The sequence below is a fragment of the Plectropomus leopardus genome, chromosome 22 (genome assembly GCF_008729295.1).
Source record: "Plectropomus leopardus isolate mb chromosome 22, YSFRI_Pleo_2.0, whole genome shotgun sequence".
Taxonomy (NCBI): Eukaryota; Metazoa; Chordata; class Actinopteri; order Perciformes; family Serranidae; genus Plectropomus; species Plectropomus leopardus.
In genome coordinates, this window is record NC_056484.1 from 15,373,692 (window position 1) to 15,394,773 (window position 21,082).

General features: G+C 39.6%; 1 protein-coding gene across 1 annotated transcript in view; it reads right to left on the reverse strand.

The window, feature by feature from the left end:
* cerk (ceramide kinase) overlaps positions 1-21,082 on the reverse strand; it is a 48,997-nt gene that overhangs the window by 25,944 nt on the left and 1,971 nt on the right. The window contains exons 2-5 of the mRNA XM_042511662.1: positions 6,885-7,022; positions 4,890-5,012; positions 2,050-2,175; positions 1,327-1,393 (exon numbers count right to left, since the gene is read on the reverse strand). Coding sequence (XP_042367596.1) covers positions 1,327-1,393; positions 2,050-2,175; positions 4,890-5,012; positions 6,885-7,022 — 454 coding nt within the window. The remainder of the gene's footprint in view (positions 1-1,326; positions 1,394-2,049; positions 2,176-4,889; positions 5,013-6,884; positions 7,023-21,082) is intronic.

Here is a 21,082-nt window from a genome sequence, read left to right on the forward strand (position 1 = left end):
AAAATATTCTCCTGACCCACACTTTTCTTCCTGTGCAGTGTTTTTAAACCATCCATTTTACCCCTGCTCAATATCTTGCCATAATATGTCATGGAAATATGCACATGCTACATTACTGAACATGACTACATGACTGGCTGATATCCAAACTACAGCAATACAAATTACAGCGATCTCATAATTTAAGTATCTTCATTCTTTGATTGTATTGTATATAATTTAAATTATTTATTTATTTATTTATTCAGATTCCTCTGTGCACCACTAAAGGGAGCTCATGTACCATACTATGAGAACCAGTGACTTAAGAGATTAACTAAATTTTTATCTGGTCTTTCTATCTGTATTTATCTGCTAGTTTTTACATATCCTATGGAATATAGTTTTGGTTTCTATAGCTAATATCAACATTCATAACAAAAAGGAATGGGGGATGATTTTTTTTTAGAGCTCATCTGTTTACATTTTATTATGACTTAAAGTTTTGAATATTTAAGAGCATGGCTGCTTTGAATTACAACGCATCACTACAGACTGTTAGTCAGACCTACCCCTCACTTCTCCACAGCTCCAAGCTCTTGTCCATATATACAGAAGACTCTTCTGGCCAAGGCAGTAATGCCAAACTTGGGGCATCAAAATGGGAGTCTCAACTTTTACCACATGGATTGTAGTAACATCTTGTACAGACATTAATAGTTCCCAGATGACAAATACTACTGACTCTGGTGATTCCCTCACTTTTCCAAAATTGGCACCACAAGGGTGACATTTATGGTTGTGCATGAAATGTCTCAATGTATACTGAGTTGTTTGCCATGAATTGTGGGACACACATTCATGTTCCCCCGAGGATGAACTTTAATCAGTCTGGTGATCTCTGAACTTTTTCTCCAGTGCCATCATCAGGCCAAAATACCAACTTGGACTGAGTTATATATGATGTTGAAGGATAAAAACAGTATCTCACTGTCACACTACCAGCACGTTTACTGATGTCTATCTTCCAACAGTTGGGAAATTCTGATCTAAAGTAAGAAACACTGATTAGGTTACAAAAATAAAACTGTACGAGGAAATGCAGGTCGACCTCTGAGATCATGACAATGACAATGGTTGTTAAGTGTGAGAAAAACACAAGGTTTTGTCTCTGGGCACAACAGGGCCTTGTAGCAAACTCCATGTGTGCGATAACTGATACACAGGTCAAGGGAGAGTCTATCAGTGGCTTAATTACAGCATAAACTGACAAGAGTCAACTCCATGTCACAGTGAAGAACAGGTGTTAAAAGCTGAGAGCAGCAGCTACCTAACTTGAGCACTCACCCGTCATATTTATCTAGATTGGCCTCCGTTTTCAAGTGGTCCCTGGCATGATTGGCCCGCTCTGTAACTATGGAAACAAATAAAACAGCAAGTGTGTTAGTACAGCCTCAATGAAAGGGAATGTACAGAAAAAAAACACCCGACTCTTTTCGTCCTGACTTGCACAATGAGCATGCTATTACAGGCATTTTGAAATACAAGACAAGAAAAAGTACTGCACTTTTGAGCCTATTTACTGGAAGCCGCTGTGCAGAGTAATGTTCAGAGAAAGCAAAGGCACAGTGGCACAAAACAACCTAATTCAGCTATTGTATATTAGCCCGCAAAATGAGCCCTGGGCCCATGAAAACAAAAACAATATTTCAACGGTAAATCTGTTTTCCAGGCATATAATATCAACGCAAATACAATCCTGCAATTCACAGCAGCTGTAGGAAGCCCAGAGTGAATAGTATTCACTCTGATGGACCATCAATACCCAAGACTATGTGTAGCTGTAGCAAACACTTATTGAATAATAGATGTGTTTGGATACCCGAGCTTATCAACTATCACAGCTTCCATTAAGGTGGTGGCATGATTAATGGCACTATAAGCCAAATCATATCCTTGCAAGCCTCTTCGGTCCATTGAGAGGCCACAGTGGCAGTGGAGATCTATATGGCGGCTATTGAGACTCATTTTTTATTTAAATGTTAAGGAACGCTACTGATAGGGACCCACCAATCACGTCGGCGGAGATGCAGGCGCGGCGAAACAGTGGTGCCACCTTCTGCTCGTAAATACGCTTCCCGCGCCGCTTTCCCCCGTATGGATTGATGTACACCAGGAGGCTCTTCGGTCGGTTGGCTGCAAAGAGAGGGAGTGGTGTGAGATAGTCATTAAAACGGCTCAGTATTTATACCTTGTTTTTTAACAAATGTGTAACTGACAGCAGCTTGATGAAGTTTTCATTAACCACAGACCTTTCTGAAAATGCTCACTCAAACTGACTGGTCCCCAAAACACGCCGCTCAAGAAATAAATGGTGTGTCTACCAACTATGGGGGGAGTCTGAAGCAATTCAGAGGTGCTGCATCATTTGGTGATAAACCTAGAAAGTGCCGCAATGGAGAATACTAAATGGCTTGTTTATGGCTGTTGTGGAAGACTGCGTTTAGGACAACAAACTGAGATACACCAGCTGCTCCATCTGAAAATGAATGGATTGGGATCAAGAGTTAAATGAGCACAAAGAAATATAGGGGGCAATATTGTTTGGCAATAAGACAAAAGTTCCATTAGATTACATAAATAGATTGTCAATGGGTGATGTAAAGGTGTACTGGTGGAGGAGACTGAACACACAGAGGCTTCATCTTCACAATGAATGCAGTTAATTTTCTTGAACTGATTCATCCTGGCAGTCAAAATGGAACCAAGTCGACCATTTCAAATGGGTAAACCCATCTTGGGGTCTAATTTCCACATGCTAGTTACACACTAAATCCACAAGAATTCAATTGTGTAATCACTTTGCAGTCATTTGTAAGTGTGAAGTACTGTATTTTGTTCTCAACTAGGTCAAAAATGCAATTAAACCCAATATGTTGTGACTGATAGTGTAATAATGAATGTAATAAAATATTGCTGGTCATGTAAAACATTAATTTATTACTGGAAACTATATTAAATTTCTTACATCTCTTTTTTTTCAAAATTAAAATGACAGGTACTTTTTCAGTCAGTTTTGTATTTTTTAACAATCATAACATTTAGGAGTGAGATGTGCAGATTAATTAAAGCCCATCTGTAGTGGTGCCTCCAAGGAGGGGTCTGGGGGGACCATGGCCCTCTGATACAATTGTTGACCCCCTAGCAAAAATGACTGGAGGTCAGTATTACAGTTTTTAAGAGGCTGTGGCGTGCTCATATAGGCTAGTGCAAATGTATTGAGACTAGAGAACCTAAGGCATCCTTTGAGACCAACCATTATGCCTTAGCTTGACGGATAGGGAGCTAAATAATACTCCAAAATTAGGCTAAATTTTGGCCAGGATGCAACTGGAATGGCCATTTTCAAAGAGGTCCCTTGAAGTCTCACAGCAAAATATCTGAATAAAAAGGGATCTATGGATACCCATGAGTCTCTCCTAAACTTAAGAAGGCTTGTTCCTGGTAAATGTTTTGTTTGTTAGAATTGATGTGCTCCTTCAAATTTAAGCTATATATTTGTCTCTTTTTAAGTAAAAGGACAACCGGTCTGGTTGGAACTGTACAAATATTTGGCAATATTAACTGTAAAACAAGAAACTAAAGTATATCAGCATGCAGTTCCTTTTTTCTTCACATTGACATAGTTTAAAAAACCCAATATATTTCAACAGCATAACAGAAGTCCTGAAATTCACTCATGACTTGCAGTTTTAGTGTACCACCCAAAGCTTTTCAGTGTCCCCATTCGGCCACCCCTAAAAAAATTTCAGTCTAGTAAGCTGGATGCAAACAATAACACAGAAATCCTCTTTATGCTTCGTGTCCAGGCCAGCTACAGATATTTCAGTACACTCTTTTAATGTTTGTAATACCACCATTTGTATGTTTTATCAGACTGTTGGCTTCTGCTGGCTCCATTCTTTATGTCTGTGCCTGTGAGGTGCTGTCTAGAAGAGAAATGCAGGAGGGCAACCTGTTTTGTAGGTTTGCCTCTGGGCTCTCCTGAGGGAAACCGCTGAAAAGAAATGTTTTAATGGACAATAATACACACTTTGTGTACAGTCTGGTTCAGGAGTAGAGGAGCTCATACAATAAGTTTAGTTTTGAATGCTTTAATGATCTACTGTTTAGTCTGAAACAGAAATATTAGTCCATTATGCACTGTGGAGCATTTACCCAAACTTTATTACTACATTTTCATGGTCTTTGTAGTATTAATCTTTAAACAGTTATTACATTTCTATCATTTCTCTTTGATTTGCCTCAAACACTATTGATGTAGCTCACATTAAAAGCATCCTTTGAAGAATTTTGGGGTTTCAGAGGTTGTACTTGGGTGCTACAGTAACTCATGTCATGTACTGTTTGGTGGTGTCCCAGTGTAGTAGTCCATAAACCACTCTAAATAAAGATTGTATTGCATGTCCCTTGTGCACATTGCTGACAGCTATTAAAATAGCTTGAAAGATAAAAAGCCTGATCCTCACAGAACACCTGTTCACTCCACGCAGAATAGAAAGTATGGCACAATATCTTACAGTCCAATCTTAGCCTGAAAAACTATAATAAGTGGTTTAAATCCATGAAGTTTAAATGTCAATTATACCTGAAGTCTATATCATTACCAAAAGTGCCACTTTCACATAACTATTGTGCTTCTGAATTCACCTTTTTCTACAGTTAAATTTGCCCTTTAACTCTGTGTTCATCTCAATGGCTGTGTATGCCAATCTATATTTGTACTTGTCCTCACTAAGACAGATTCCTAATACGTGGCACTTTTATTACACCTAGACAATAAACTGATTCTGATTATGTTCAAAGTGCCTGAACACATCTTTTAGAGAGCATCATGAAACAGTACGTACGAAGTAATGACAGCTGCTCATTGATAGCTTGGATCCACTGCTCGCAGAGTCCCTGATTGACCGAGTGAAAGGTGACATCACTACACCGCCACTGGTGCTGCCTTGTTCTTCTGATGTATGAAACTGTAGAGGAACACAACAGAGGGAAGGAACAGCATGTGAGAAAAAATATAAGAAAAAGAATCTGCCATGCCATCACTGACCGTGTAAAATAATGGACATAGCCACCATGATGGTCACCCATTGATGTGTGCACCCCCGTTCAGCAGCCACGAGTTTGGCATTTTGGTTGGCACCATCCTGGATTTTTGGATTGACCGCCTCATAGTTCTTACACCGAGAATGGCAAACGAAACTAAGCTAAAACAAGAGAATTCCTGATCTGACACCAAACACCAAATGTGCTAAATAAAGCTTTACCTTTACAGATGTTATTCAATGTGAAAAGCAGGGAATGTAGTGGCATGTCATACATATCATTCAGGGAGTATCTCTGGGTTCTAGGATGTGTCGTTTTTTGTCAGCAAAGAGGAAGAATACTTTGTCCATTTGGTCATTTTGCCACAGTGCAGACTTGACCCGAGAATTAACCCTTGCGTTATCCTCAACAGCCAGGTCGATACGATATGTGCACGAATAAGAAATGAGGGCATGTGGGAAATGAAGAAGCAGCCACTTAAGTAAAACAGGACTCTGCAGATAGTCAGACAAAAACTAGAGATGGAGTCACAGAATATCCTGCTAGGAACATTACTGAAATATTTACATTGAGGAGCAAAAAATCACTTGCTAAGCACTTTGACAGCGGATCCACTCACTAAGCATTTCAAAGTCAAATTATCACACTAAGCATTCTTTTCATCAGATAGAAAAGTTAACTTCTCTGGCAAGTTCTTCAGCCAAAATCACTTACAGTACCTCGTACTTGCAGTGGGGTAAGAAAAGTGACGTTTAGAGTGGGAGTAAAAATCATCCTTTAATAAGTTACATAATCAGGATGTAAGTGATGGGACGTGTCTTTGAAGCCAAGTTTCCCCAGATCGTGGGAATGCTGTCGTGTCAGGCTTGACATACTCTGATGCCAGTAAAAGCTCACATTAGTGAGGTAATTTTTAACATTTGCCCGTGATAAATAATGTAAATCCGATCTTGTTTGGATATAATCTAATGGCTCAAAATTAAGCATTAGCCCACAAGTCACTGGCATGCTGCCATCTTAGACCCAGTTGGCTAAGCTGTGAGGAACTCTCTTGTTAATGCATTACTCTCAGACTGTGGAGCTGTCTACAGGCTTATTTCCAGTGTCAGATCACTGGTGATTGGTGGAGCTGAACACAGGCTTTTGGCACACATAGCCGAAACGTAACTGTGATGCGGCATTAACCTACTGCAGTAAAATGAAAGTGACAGTGATCAAAACTGGCTTCAGGCTGTGTTGTTGTTGTAACAAAAGACGCTGCATCTATTTCTTAAAGCAGCACCTCGGTGATGAAGGAGGACTTGTGAAAGGCAGATTTAAAATGGCTGAGAGATCCTGTTTTTGGTCCTTTTTATGGGTCAACCTCCCAAAACTCTGGATCCTACACTTCCCGTGACGGAACTTCTCATTTTCTCAGACTCACCAAAACTCCACCAGAACCACAGAAGAAATTAAACAACTGTTTTCAGAGGCTGTGTAGTGCTGCTCTGTGATAAGAAAATTTAATTTGACACATGGACTGACATCAGTTTTCTTGTGCCGTCAATGTCAAGATAGGTATAATTCTAATTATTATAATTATACATTTAAAATTATGTTACCTACAAAAATGTACACACATATATTTTTTTTTATTCATGCCATTTTCTGTTTTTTTCCCCCTTTTTCATTTTTGAGCTTATTTTTAGGTAATTTTCTTGTAACTTCAATTATTTCTTATTTCTCAAGAGTTTTTGTCTTGTTGTTTTTCCAGGTTTTTTTGATGGAAAGTGCATTTATCAGTGGAGGTTTAATACCTGTGAATGCATGGGGATACAGATGGGCTTGCTGCTTTGCTTTTTTCTGACTTCTCCTGGTCTCTGTGTCATCTTGGTCATCGTCTTTGGTCTTGCAGACAGACACTATTTCACATACCTGGACAGCATTGCTATGTGCTGGAGAGACAGACAAAAAATGATATTTAGTCAATTGCAAGACACAGTAACACACATAATTATAGTGAAGCTATTTTTTAAAACTTTTTTCATTGCATTGTTAGTCAGCGTAATGTATTGTCACATGTAAATAGGCACACAATGAGAAACCAAATCAACTATTAAATGTTAAACTATTAAATGCAAAAAAATCATGTTAAAGCTGCAAAAATTAAACGTTTTCTACAACAATGGATCACGTGACCATGTGAAAGTGAAATGGTTCATTCATGGAGACAAAACCACAAAGAACTAACACCCGACTGCATTTCCCATCAGCTCTACAGAGCTTGTTTCAGGTCATTGTTTCGGTTTTATGGCCCACAACTTTTAGTGTTTATTGTTTCGGTTCAGTCTCATCAAACTCATCAGCCTCATCTCCAGATGTAGCAGGCAGCTGTTTCAGTGAACAAGCTCTGATAAAATCACAACAGGCTTCCTGCTCAGCACTAAATGGCACGTAGACAAAGTTTGGAAGTAGCTATTGAAATTGAACATTTAAGAGCTAGTGATCAAGTATTTCCCTGAGAACTTGGTGGAGACCAAAAACAGAGCTAAAAGTAGGAGTGAATATTGGATTAACGGTCATCAAATGATTGCGAATATTGTTCTGTATCTACTATGAGTAAAAAGGCAACTGTTTGCCAGCAAGTAAGAAAAAGAATAGGGGTGACACCTTCTACTGGTCAATATGCTCTTTTTTGACAAATTTCTCATTAGTTGGACATTGGCTGGTGTTACTTTCATAAAGCTGCAAATTTGTCCCACCCTTTTCCACTGTGATTGAATGGCTGGGTTAAAGGTGTGCTACCCAAGGTTACTCATTTTTTAATTCTCAGTAACCAGAAAAAAATGCCAAACGAACAGGTTTCAGCACGGAATAGATGCTCTGCGCCTCGTCATGCTGCTTAAATGTGTTGCATAGTGTAAAGACGCAGTGCTCCTTTTACCGGTATGTGGCCTCAGGGAAAAAAAAAACTCTTTGCTGAACACACATTGCAACCAGGTAGAATGAACTCAGTGCACTGTGGCCAATTCAGTTACACACAGATTACATGCAGATGATTTTTCCCATCAACCAATTGTTTGTATGTAACCTTTTAGTCAACCGAGATTTTCTTTGGTTGACCCTATAGAAATAGAGGTTTACATTAGTTTAGGTTTCCCCTTTACAATTCCTTCAACTTCATCCATTCAGTTACAAAGACCTGACTTGAGAATGGCAGCTTATTATTCATTTCACCAACAGAAATTAATCAGAGGAATAACACAGCCATATCCCAAGAGAGCTGCAGGGTGTTTGGGAAGGAACTGCATCTGCTTGTTCTTTTTTTCCCACAGGAGCGGGATTCAGGCTGCTGGTGTAAAATGACTTTAGGATGAAAGACTTTGGCAGTGTTTAAAGGGTTTGTTCATTAACAGCATTTGTGGAGTACAGTGTGATCTCATACCTCATGGCAATGAATAGATGAGATGGGTCAGCCGCCTTTAAGAGCTGCTAAGTGACATCAAAGGATTTAATAGGTATTAATTTATTGTGTTTTGAAAGGCATAAATTGGGAAAATACAGGGAATTGCTGGGAAATGGTTTCTTTTCACATACATACTGTTAAGTGAGGACAAGTTGGTCATAGTATGAAACAGTGCAAAGGCAATGAAATCATTAAAGAATGGCTTAAACATCCAAGGTATTGAATTTAAAAAGGTGCAACTAAGTGTTAGGATGGTGATGCCTGATATTCTACACTAGATATCACAATATAGCTTTCCCTTTTGAAACATCTCTATATTTAAATCCAGAGATCAGGAGCATACAAGCACAATAGATCCGGAACAAATCCAAAAGTGCACTTTTGTACCAGGAAAGGACAATATTACTTGCGATGAGTTTAACTGACCTCTTCAACTGCATCATATCCAGGCATTCCAGTCTCTCCTACAAATTTATTCAGCTGATATGGTGAAATGGATGGGAGGGAGGCATGACATATTATTTCTCTCCTGGGAGTCTGAGGGAATAGGATTTCATTTCTTTCTCAAATAAAGATGATGCGCCATGCAGGCATGAATAACTTTATGGCCATCGATATTCACACTTTGACAAATAGGAAGAGTTATGGCCATGTGAGTAATGGCTTTATTTCAGGAAAAAAATAAGAATGAGGAGTTTCAGTCCAACTATTTGAAAAATGGCACCAAGTGTTTGGCCAAAGTGATTGTTGCTGTTAAATTAAAATATATAATGGATTACTGAAATTTACCGTAACTTATAGCCTACATTCCATTCATTCTTGAACAGTTTATCCTATAGAGGGTCACAGGGGGCTGGGCACTGCATCAATGGTCAGATCATGTTATACAATCAATATTTAGAGGTTTCAATTCACCTGACAGGTATGTCTCTTGAAAAAGAAAACCAGAAAACCACTTAGAAACCCACAAAAATGCCTTGACATCCACAGAGCACCACATTTTTTCTTGTAAAATAATTCAGTATGAGCAGATGTAACCTTTTAGTTTTGGGTAACTAGTTCCAAAATTGGGCTGTTTTAACATCATTGTATTAGTATTTACTAACCATTAACTGCTACAGCTTTTTGGGGCTCTATGCAAAATTCAAAAATTGTCTTCATGGTTCTCAACATGGAGGTGGCTGAGCCTGCAGCAAGCAGCTAACAGTGCTAACTCCATTACCAGTGCTAAACAACATCAACAGTGCTGACAGAACTAACAGTGTTAGCTGGGGGGGAAGCTGAGGATGGGCACTACTTTTTTGTGAGAACTTCAGCCAAGTTCCACCTGTAACTAAGTACTATAAGTACGGTGCAAAGTGGCGGCAAAGAGCCAGCCAGTGGGATACAAACATTCACCAACATGCTAGTGAGTAGCGTTGTAACGATTCACTCAACTCACGTTTTGATACGATTCACGATACTGGTTTCACAATACAATTTTATCACTTTTTTTTAATACAAAATGCGATTACAGAAGAACTAAGACTGAATTATTCCTGAGTGTAGGCTTAATAGTTAACAGGGGCTGACACACACACACACACACACACACACACACACACACACACAGGAAATACACACATGCACAAGCATTGGAGAGATGCCAGACTGATGGGCTGCTACACAGTCAGGGGGTTCAGTGCCTTGTCAGCTGGCACCTTTCCAGCTACCAGTCTGCACTTCATAACATGGTCCAAGCTGAACTTGAACCAGGCACCCTGCAGTTTTCAAGCCAAGCCCCTACAGACTGAGCTACTGCCTCCCTGAAACATTAGTTTGGAGTTACCAGAAGTCTTATTTCACCTTTTTTTGTAACATATATGTCCAGTCCCTTTGCCAGATATGTACTCAAGTGGTCCATCCAAACTGATACTGGAAATGGCAAACAAGCTCTATGTAGTCTAACAAGCAGGATTAGCAACTGTTAGCTAATTACTGAATGTACATAATAGTATAGAATTATAGTATAACATAACAGTATAATAATATTAATAACAGTGAATCCTTACACTACTCGTACCAAAAAGAAACGTCAGTAGTTTTGCTGTTTTAGCCTTATTTGGTCTGGTGTAGGTTGAACCAGTAGCCTAGCTTATGGAGGCTAAAGTGTGTTAATGTTAGCATATCTGCCAGTTACACAGGCCATAGTTTTATCATCTACACTTGTGCTTTTCCTACTGTGACATGTCACAGTGTCCTCTGTGAAAGAGTGCATACAATTATTAACAATGACATTTAGCTGAGTATGTCACACTGTCAGGTATTGCTTATTTAAAGACTTAAGGGAGTATCTTAAACAAACAGATCATTGAGGAAGTTTCTTTTTTGAGCTGTTGATTTAAGCTGACCTTTAAAAACACGTGCATGCATGAGAGTGTGGAAAGTAAAACAACAGGGAGAGAGCTGAGACTCAAATGTACAGCTGCTGTTTTTTATCTGTTGTGCAGCATGTTATAATGATAGTTTGTCTTATGTGCTGACAAAACTGACATGGTGTATGGAGGATGATGTTCTGGTGTCAGAAATCATTTTATTGAAGCATACAAAGATGGAAAAGCAGATTATCTTTGTTAAAATGTTGCATGTTCATAGTGACAACTACTGTACAGTGGGGATGACCCCAATAGTACAAAAACTGTATTAGATTTGAGTTAATTTAACATGAAATCTTGCATTTGCTGTTTGTTTCATAGCCGAGCATTAAACTTGTACCCGATTTGTGCCAAAACATTCAGTGGAATATTTTAGAATATCTTATCTCGTATCTTGCACATTTACATGTTTGTTATCTTGAGCTCCCTGGTTTATGGTGAAATCCAAAAAATGAAAAATGTATGAAATCTTTTCTCTGCGTTAGCCTGGTGGGCAAATCAACTTCTGTCAAAGACAAAAAGCTAACATTCATCATTGCCTCTCTCTCGCTCTCTCTCTCTCTCTCTCTATCTATCTACTCAGGCTGGTCTTTTGAACAACTTTGTCAAATTAGCCCACGAAACAAGAATGAGCCAACAATCCCAGTGAACTGTGATAAGGAAGGAACTGGAAACAATAGCTGACATTCCCACATTCTAACACTGCTCCAATAACCCCGACACACAAACACTCACAGAGGCACAAACACACACAGTCAAGAACACAATAATCCCATCGCCACACACACAGAAGACATGCCCGCACACAAATTCCCTACTTTTTAGCTCAGTGCAGTCCCTAAGCTACATGCTAAGCCCTCGGCCATACAAGGCAGATCCTCTCTGCTCTGCTCTGACATACTTTTCTTTGTGCTTGAAAAGAATCTCAGCACTGGTAGTCAGCCAATATGTGCTGCCTATTCATACCACAGGGCTCAGTGTGTTGCTGTGAGCTGAAAGAGTCTGATACCTGCAAAAAGTCAGCTTTTTAGGGACTAGGTGAAAACTTGCTCTGCACTTGAAAGAGAGCATTCAAATGTTTGTTTTGTTGCTGCAAAGCTAAGCTGGTAGCAAAGGACACAATTCATGGCAACCCAGCCACGACATAATTCCTGCTTCAGCCAGTGGTATGGACTTGAGTCACATGACTTGAATTTGAGTCCGTTTTAAGTTGCAAAATTCCATGACTTTAGACTTGACTCGACAGTATGCCGTTTAAAGGTGCACCAACATTCAATTTATTTCATTTCAATTTTTGAATCATCTAACATTAACGCTATTAAATGAAAGGTGACACTTAATTCTCCAGATCCACTTTGTTTGAACCAATCTGACAGCATTCAGAACCATGAAGTCCTAATGTAATGTTACTGGTAACAAAGATACTTCTGTTCAAGTACAAAAACCATGTGGTGGTCAACAAAAACAAATCTGCAGTATGCAGTATGCTGTATACATAGGACTCAAAACTCAAACCTTTGGCTTGACCTCTAATTCTTGAATTAAGTGTTAAGACTTGAGACTTACTCGTGACTTCCAAAACAATAGCTCCTTTACAGAGATCACACTACAGGACAGCTACAAAGTCCCTTCTTTGTTCTGCCTTTGAATTTTTACACAGAACCAAACAACAGTGGCATAATGTGATTTTAGACAGCATGCTGGCATCATGGAAGCAAAAGAGGCATGATGATGAATAGCATAGACCTCTATTGTGACATATAACATACATGTCGACAGCACTTTATGAACAATAACAGTCACATAATATGGCAATCACATATTTACTGTCTCTGGTAAATGGAGGCAGATTGTCCTCTGCTTGGATGGTAAGGAGCTACCATATCTCACTGTTATCATAATTTTTTTAGCCACTGTTTTTCTTTTTGAGTCAGCTGCTTTTAAAATCTCCCGTAGTGGGTCCCACCTCTGGCTTCAGCTATCAGGAACTCTAAATAACAAACTCAGATGTGACAGTTAAGGGTAAGAGGCCCAAACACCTCCAAATAATTTGTCATTTGGAGCGCAACCTAAATATACAGAAAATCAAACATTTTTTCATGTGGCCATCCTGGTTGTTGCTGTCCAGTGTCTTGTAAGCCGATACAGACTGGGCTCCATCTGCAGCAGGACACTTAAATTACTAAAAATCATCAATCATCATTGACACTTCAACAATATTAAAGGCATAAGTAATTAAAATGAGTGTGACCTGGAGCGTGACGCTTTGTGTTTGTGTTACTGACTCATGATTCCTGGCAGAGCCCTCAGTAAACACTTGAGGCTGCCAGGTGATATTGTTCTCAGTGTTTTAATATAATGCCACAGAGTTTAAACCATGTGAGTCATGAAAAAAAAATCCACAAACTTTTCTTTCCTGATCTGCCAAAAGTATTGCTCATAAAGGATTGTTTGTCAATAAAATGTATAAAATAGTGAAACATGCTCTATGTGATTACCTAAAGCCCAAGGTGATGACTTTAAATTATCTATAAGCTAAACATGTAGCTAAGGCCAGCAGCTGGTTCGTTTATCTCAACTTGAAAAATGGAAACTAGGGGAAGCTGCTAGGCTATCCCTGTCCAAAAAGAAAAAAATATACCTACCAGGAAGTCCCTACAGTCCTTCACAAGGCCCCAAAAATGTAAAATGGTATTTTTTGAACTTTAGAGGAACTCAGAGTTTAATTTTGTTAGTTCTGGACAGAACCTGGCTTGCTGTTTCCCCTTTCCAGAAAGAAAATAAGCATATTTTCCAAATGTCAACAACAAACAACCTGTGAAGTTTCAGTTCAGGCTTCAGGTTCCCCACATGAGAGGTTCAACTCGACTGCCATGGAAGAAAAGCCAAGTTCAAAGAGACAATCACATGGGATCAGAACAAGGAGCAGCGTACAGATTAATTCCCTAACCCTGGCATGGCCAACTATCAATGTGCAAGACGGGGAATGGACCTCAAATTCTGGCAGTGGCACTGCGTTGCGTTGCCCAGAGTGTGAATGTAATCCCTAACTCTGGCATTGTGAGTGCCTTTCTCTAGTGAGCCAGAAACATCCGAGTCCTCAGGGCCCAGTGCGACTGGTTTCCATTCTAACCACATGAGATGGATTAACACCTGCGATGCACTGGTGTAATCTGTTAAAGGGCCAGGACAATCTGTGAATTTGTACTGCATATTATTGTATCCAACCTTTTTGGCTTGTGAGACTTGAAAATGAGGTTGCATGTGTCTACATTTTGTGATGAGGAAAAAAGAATACTCTTGCAACTAAATGCTACAGGCGATAATGCAAGCATGAGCAATCCGAAGCCTCTGTTATGAATGAATCATCCAGGTGCAGCATTTGGGAGAGCCTGCCTATGACACACAGCACTGACTCGTGAAGTAGTTCGTTTAAGTATGTGATATTATGAGAAGAACACAGGCATAAGGTTTAAAATCAGTGAAGTGGCCCTTTTACTATCTAGAGGGCTAAAACTCCCGCGGTACTAAATGAGGATTGAGAGCCACTGTTGTTGGCAATAATAGTATCCTGTAATGACGGAACAAGGAGGATCTTTTAGTTAATGTAATGGAGCTGAGGAGGTCAGTTAAATGCAAATCTTTAATCACGGCTATTCCTTTGAAATAGCTTTTGCCCTTTTAAATGCTTGTGTGACCGGGCCTTTATGGGTTCAAGCCAGAACCACCGCTGCTGGCAGTTGGTCTATATTTCCTTTGTCAATTAACTAGAAATATATATATGCCTCCGCCAAGCAGTTAAGTTGCATTTTACATCCATGTCTGTCCAGACTTATATGGAGCGATAGCAATAAACAATGCTTAAAATATGGATATTGCTGCAAAGAAGCTACACATTCTAAAACATGGATGCATTACACTCATCTTCCCCCAGCAGCAGAGATAATCTAGACAGTCAGCACGGTTTGAGGTGGACACCCAAGATTAAGTGTCGCCAGTTTGGTATCTGACCAGTTGTCTCCCTTCTGTTCCTGAGATATGATGCTGAAAAATGGCTGGAAAAGTGTTTTTGCAGAACATAATGATGTATAAGTGATGGTTACCTTTGACCTTTTGGATATAAATGCTAATCATTTTATCCTATTAAACATTTCTGTGAAATTTTGTCAAAGTTAACATGAATTCTTGAGCTATGGTGAAAAACATGTTTAGTGAGGTCACAGTGACCTTTGACCACCAACATCTCATTCATTCATCCTTGACTCTAGAGGACATAAGAATGGGACACACTTGAGGTCTAATTTGGCCCACAATAGGGTGCTCATGATGTTAAATTGATTCGCATTGCGATTTTTTTTATTTTATTCTATTGTATTATTTTTGTAATCTGAATGTAAATAACCAGAGTGCTTACAAAACATCGAAACAGAGCTTGTTTAGAAAAAAGAAAAAAAAAGGGCCATGGAGGGATCCCCCAGACCACCCAACAGAGGGCTGGGCTAAGCCCTGAATGTCCTCAAATCCTAGAAACGCCCCTGCTTTATGTACCTGACCTGTGCAGGGCTGCTCGTCTGGATGTGCCTCTTGGCAAAGTCAAGTGAGGACAGCAAACAATGATGAAAACAGGCAACTAATTTATTATATATAACCATCTGTTTATTAACTGGCCCTTGGCCTCCTGTCCTTTTGCAAAAGCGGCAAAGCAAATTGGTGTGGGGGAGGTGATTTGGCAAAGGCCCTTCATGGGCGAGGGTTAGCATCTTTCCCCTGTGGCAATACAGTAGGTGAGTGACTTCAGTCAGAGTAAGTTAGACTAAATTGGTAGAGTCATTAGAGACTGTTTGTACCTTTATAGTGGATCAACAAGTGTCTAGATTAATGATCCTGCTCATCCTGCTTCCCTCTAACTATGTGGCGGCATCCAACCTGACAGGATTCCACTGAAAATACTGGTTCCTTGATGTGTCTCACATGGGTGTTGAGGTGACACAGGCATTCTCTCATCAGCCCAAAATGAGCAAGTATATGACAGATTTGGAGACAGTGTTTCAGGATCTGATTTTAACGCAGCATATATGCATTCATGCATGCGTGCACAAGAGATTCTGTGTTTGTGTATATGATATCTGTGACAGCAAAGAGCCTGGACTCACCTTCTTTTAGTCCTCTGACAACAACAAGCTGTCATCATATTCATATTCTGCTGTTGTTCTCTGCACCCCTCCCTTTACACAGTGGATCAGTATGTAATCCCTTTATTGTTGCCGAGGTTTGGCACTGACAATGTGTTAGAGGACAAGCCAGAGCAAGCTTAAGGAAATGCGTGCGTTCGTAGGTGTTCCCACACTATTTATGTAGTGTTTGTGTCATTCCTGTTTTGCTTGTACATATTGCATTCCAAGTGGCATGCAACATGGGTGCAAGAGAGAGACAAAAATGTAACCAAGGGTGTGAAACTGATAAAACTGTTTATGTATTTGGCTGATGTAACCTAATATTTAAGCACTTTGGCTGCAGATGGATTTTCAAGTGTTGTACTGCAATATATCAAAAAATATGAGTTGTTATAAAACAAGTTGGATGTCCTAACATGGAGAGGAGGCACTTTATCACTCATCCACACAAACACATCATCATCCAGGCCATTGATTCATTGTGTAATTAGCTTTAGAAGTCTTACCTTTACCCCTATTGACCAAAGCCACAGGTAAATAAATACAATCAGTGTAATGAAAAGGCTTGAATTGCTGCCAGTAATGCAGTATGAACCACAGTTTACCCAGTCTCCAGCTGTTGTTTTCCTGGCAGCGTTTATTTCTCTGTATCTCTCTCCCTCCCTCTGCAGCAGTCTCTCAATGTACAGACAGGGCTGTGCATTGAGCGCCCGCTTTAGATTACAAAGCACAGATCTGCCTGGGTACACATGGCAGTGAGCTGTCAAACAAGACATGGATTTCTCCCAGGCACACTGGGTTTGTTAAGCCAAGGCTTAGGCAAACAGTTTGAGAAGCAAGGACAGCAAAGGTAGAAGGTATAACAGGAGTCACTAAGGGTGCGGTGGTACTGCTAGATCAGTACATATGCCAAAATGACCATTGACCAATGCTCGCTCATTGTCATGTTTTTAGACTTATAATATAAATGAACACCAGCAGCATGGCTCTTTGGCTATGTTTGTCAGTCTGTCTATCACTTTGGATCAGACAAAATCAGCAAAAGTTGGATAAATAGCCATAAAATGTGGTGCAGATTTTTATGGTTGCCAGTGCCTGAACCTTACTCTGTTGATCTGACCTTTTGACTAGTGTCACCAAAGGTCAGAATTTATCAAGTGAGATATTGTTACATCTCCTGCATGGATCGCCTTTAAGTTTTCTACAGACATTCATGATCCCCAGATGATGAATGTCAGAGACTTTTTGGACTTTTTTCATCTAATGCAAACATTGAGTTAACATGTGTTAACAGCTTTGGCAGCAGATTTTGGACACACTTGTTTGCACTGTGCAAACAGGAAGTTAGCATAAAAACAAATTCACGAAACAGATTGGGAAATGTAATACAACTCTATTTCCATATTTTTCTATGTGAAATGTTCGATGGCATGTTGCTATATTTAGCTTGTTAATACTGGTAGCATGCTAGTGGTGTAGCACAAAGAGTCCATATATTTTTTAACAAAATATTTCACAAAACTGACTTTTGTGTCTGTTCTGCTCTGTGCGCTCATTCTAAAAGACTGGATGGCAGCAAAAAATTCTGCCATTTTTTGCGGTGGTGTTTCAATCCATCTGCAAAAAGATGAATTTCCTTCCTGCAAAACTAAAGACCTTCCCATCAGCCTCAGCTGTACTGTGTTTAATGTTTTGCAAACATCAGCATGCTAATTAGAAAACAGTGCCATGTTAACAAACAAAACTAAGATGTTGACAGTGGTGAATACCAAATATCAGTGCGTTAGCATTGTCTTTGCAAGCATGTCAGCAACTCATTTTAGCACTGCGTGCAAAGGCTAAATACAGTCTCACAGACCTGCTAGCATGCATGTAGTTTTCTTTTTCTCTATTGTATACTTAACTTTTTAGACATCAGTTCCATGAGTACCTGATGAACACAATCAGAATGTTTTGTCTGGCTTCTTTACTTGCTACAAGTGGATTCATGGGATTTTATCACAGAGAAAATTCTGTATTGCTGATACCCTATTTAAGCCTGATTTCCAATACTTCCTGTATTGCTATAAGTGAATCCCTGACTGTAATGTGTTGGATCTGTATCCAGCTCTGCCATATGGGAAGCAAATATCTAAACCCTTCCTCCCTGGCCAAGAGAGATATGCAGGCTTAGGGGGCCTGAGGAAGTACTACCAGCTAAGCATAGTGATTTGGGGGAAAGGCAAGATGCTCTGTAAAGCATATGCCATGATTTAGTCAAGATTTTCCACCAAGATGTGCGCATGCATTGTATAAGAGTAGAGACTCAGTCATTATGTGGAGACAGCATTTACTCTAGGCTCAGAGGCCATCTCAGTGATTGGATTTTGTTTGTGTGTCTGACAGGGAGTCTGTGTGTAAACCACGCATTCCTGGTTGGGATACCCTGCCTCGTTCTCTACTCAGCACGTCTGAGTGACGGACGCTCTGATTCGACCAAATCCACTTAAGTGTCAGGAGTTAACATCCACTAATGTTGTCTGAACCAGAGCAACGAGACCAGAGTGGTGTTTACCGCTCATATCAATTCCCTCTTGGCATTGATGGCACTTGTGTGTCAGGATGATGTTGTGTAGGGGGGTAATCGAAATTTTGGGCAGAAAAATGGAAAATACGAGTTGAACAGGACCTGTCAAATTTGCTTCACGCTGCATGATTTTCTGCCATCAGCTGGGATTAGTGTTTTCTGTCTTCTCAGCGCTGCAGCACATTCACAGATTTCTCTTGACTCCTAAATGTTACTAGATAGACAATGTTAAGGTCCCATATTATGCTCATTTTTAGGTTCATACTTGTATTTTGGGTTTGTACTTGAACATGTTTACATGCTTTAATGTTGAAAAAAAACCCACAGTATGAGAAAAAATACATTTTTTTTTGTCATACTGTGTTGCTAAATATACCTGTATTCACCCTATGTTTGGAACGCTCCGTTTTAGCATCTGTCTCTTTAAGACCCCCTTCTGAAAAAAGACAGGTCTGCTCTGATTGGTCAGGGCTTCCAGGTCTTCCATATCTGTGCTCTTGGTGTCTCTGCACACTCATTGTGGCCAGGAAACGACTGTAAGAGCACTGTAGCTGCAGTTCCATCCTTTTTATAGTAAAGTTGTGACATCACAACTTTGTGCATTTCTCTATAAATTGAGTGTTTTGAGAAGTGGAGTGTATGTTGCAGGGGTGGCGAACTTTTTTTTTTTTAAATAGTTTGTGTGCCCCTTTGTATCATCTTGTGTCCCCTCTATAAATTCTGTTTTTTGCGGGTCCATGGACGCAGTGAAGGCGAAGCTCTACATGACTTCTTTTTTTCCTCAGCAGCAATTTGTGAGTAGCGGGTTGGATAATTGATTTATCGATCTGGTCAGAGCTGATCAGATCGATGAATGAGAGAAGCAGATGCTGAAGAGGCAAGTAAATGCACATTTTAAGACCTAGGAGAATGTGTTAAGTTTCACTTTCAATGGACCTGCATTCTACTGCTCCATCTGTGCCCTGAGTACGCCCTGTGCTTTGAGAGTGCAGTGCAGTGAATAAAAATAATAATATATTTCAACAGCATTTCTAATGAATAGGCTAGCTCCAAAAACCGAAAATCTATTTGTGGCTGCAGATGCTTTAATTGTGGCAGGCTGCCACAAATAAATTAATGTGTTGGAAACCCTGACCTATACCTGCTTCATAACAAAAGGCAGAGAAATCTGACTTTTTACAATATGGGACCTACAATGTTAACTAACATGTCAAATTCTCTCTATTATTCTTCTCCTGGTATCCCAGCTTCTTTGGTCACATTCCTCTAGATTTCATTTTAAATAAATTAAATTGCTAAACCATGTAAGTGACAAAAGAAAATAATACATTCTACTCCTGATTTACTTATTAATTTGCATTATTTCTGCAGTTTTTAGGGCGGATTGAGCTGCTGTCTGAAAACACTTTTACACTTTTAACAACCTTTTACGGCTTCAAAAGTCGGTAAAATACAGAGGAAGAAATGGCACAGAGAGGAATTTGTGGAATGCATGTGCAGACCATGATGTAATTCAGCAACATGTTAAACGCTTGAGGTCCAGAAATAGAGCATTGCTATGTTTGTGTTGGTGAAAAGAAAAGAAAAAGGGAAAAATTACAGTCACCACAGCTCACGTCTCTATCATAGTCACTTATTAACTAGATTGTATTATGGTTAACACACTCCACACACAGACTGCATGTATAAAAATAAACATAATACGTCATTTTTGCTTGCTTACACACATAAAGTCATTTGATTTTGTCATCAAGATGTGACTCTATGGTGTTTAACATTTGACTTACTAGATATTTTTCACTGGCAAAGTCTCCTTGTTTGACTCTTAACTCCAGGGTCAACAGACCTGCTCTTGTCACAGCGATCATCGCTGGGCTGGATTTTGGTGTAGCTGTGTTGAACATTGACTCAATAAATGCAAGTCTTTATGGCAGGTTATTATAGGGCGCTTGATACCACTTTGAAGAAGGTCAATGGCCAGGTTTAAACTGAAGTGCACAGTGCCAGCTGTAATAACTCCACTTGATATGGTAGCCTACAGTGATTGCAGACCAGGGAACTCATTTAGATGAACAAACATTAGCCTCGGGAGATTATAGGGACATGTGAATTAAGTCAAAGTTTTCTGATGCAAAAGACAGAAAGGGACAAAATGTGGAGCGCTGGTGGACAACCACGGTTTTACAGAAAGGACAATGATGGTACAGAGCCTCAATTTCATAACTACATATTTGACTCTAATCTATAGCGCTATTTATCAATCTGTTTTGGTGTGAGTTGCTGAGTGTTGGAGATATTGGCTGTAGAGATGTCTGCCTTCTCTCCAATGTAATGGAACAAGATGGCACTTGGCTTGTGGTGCTCAAAGCACCAAAAAAAAAAAAAAAAGAAAACA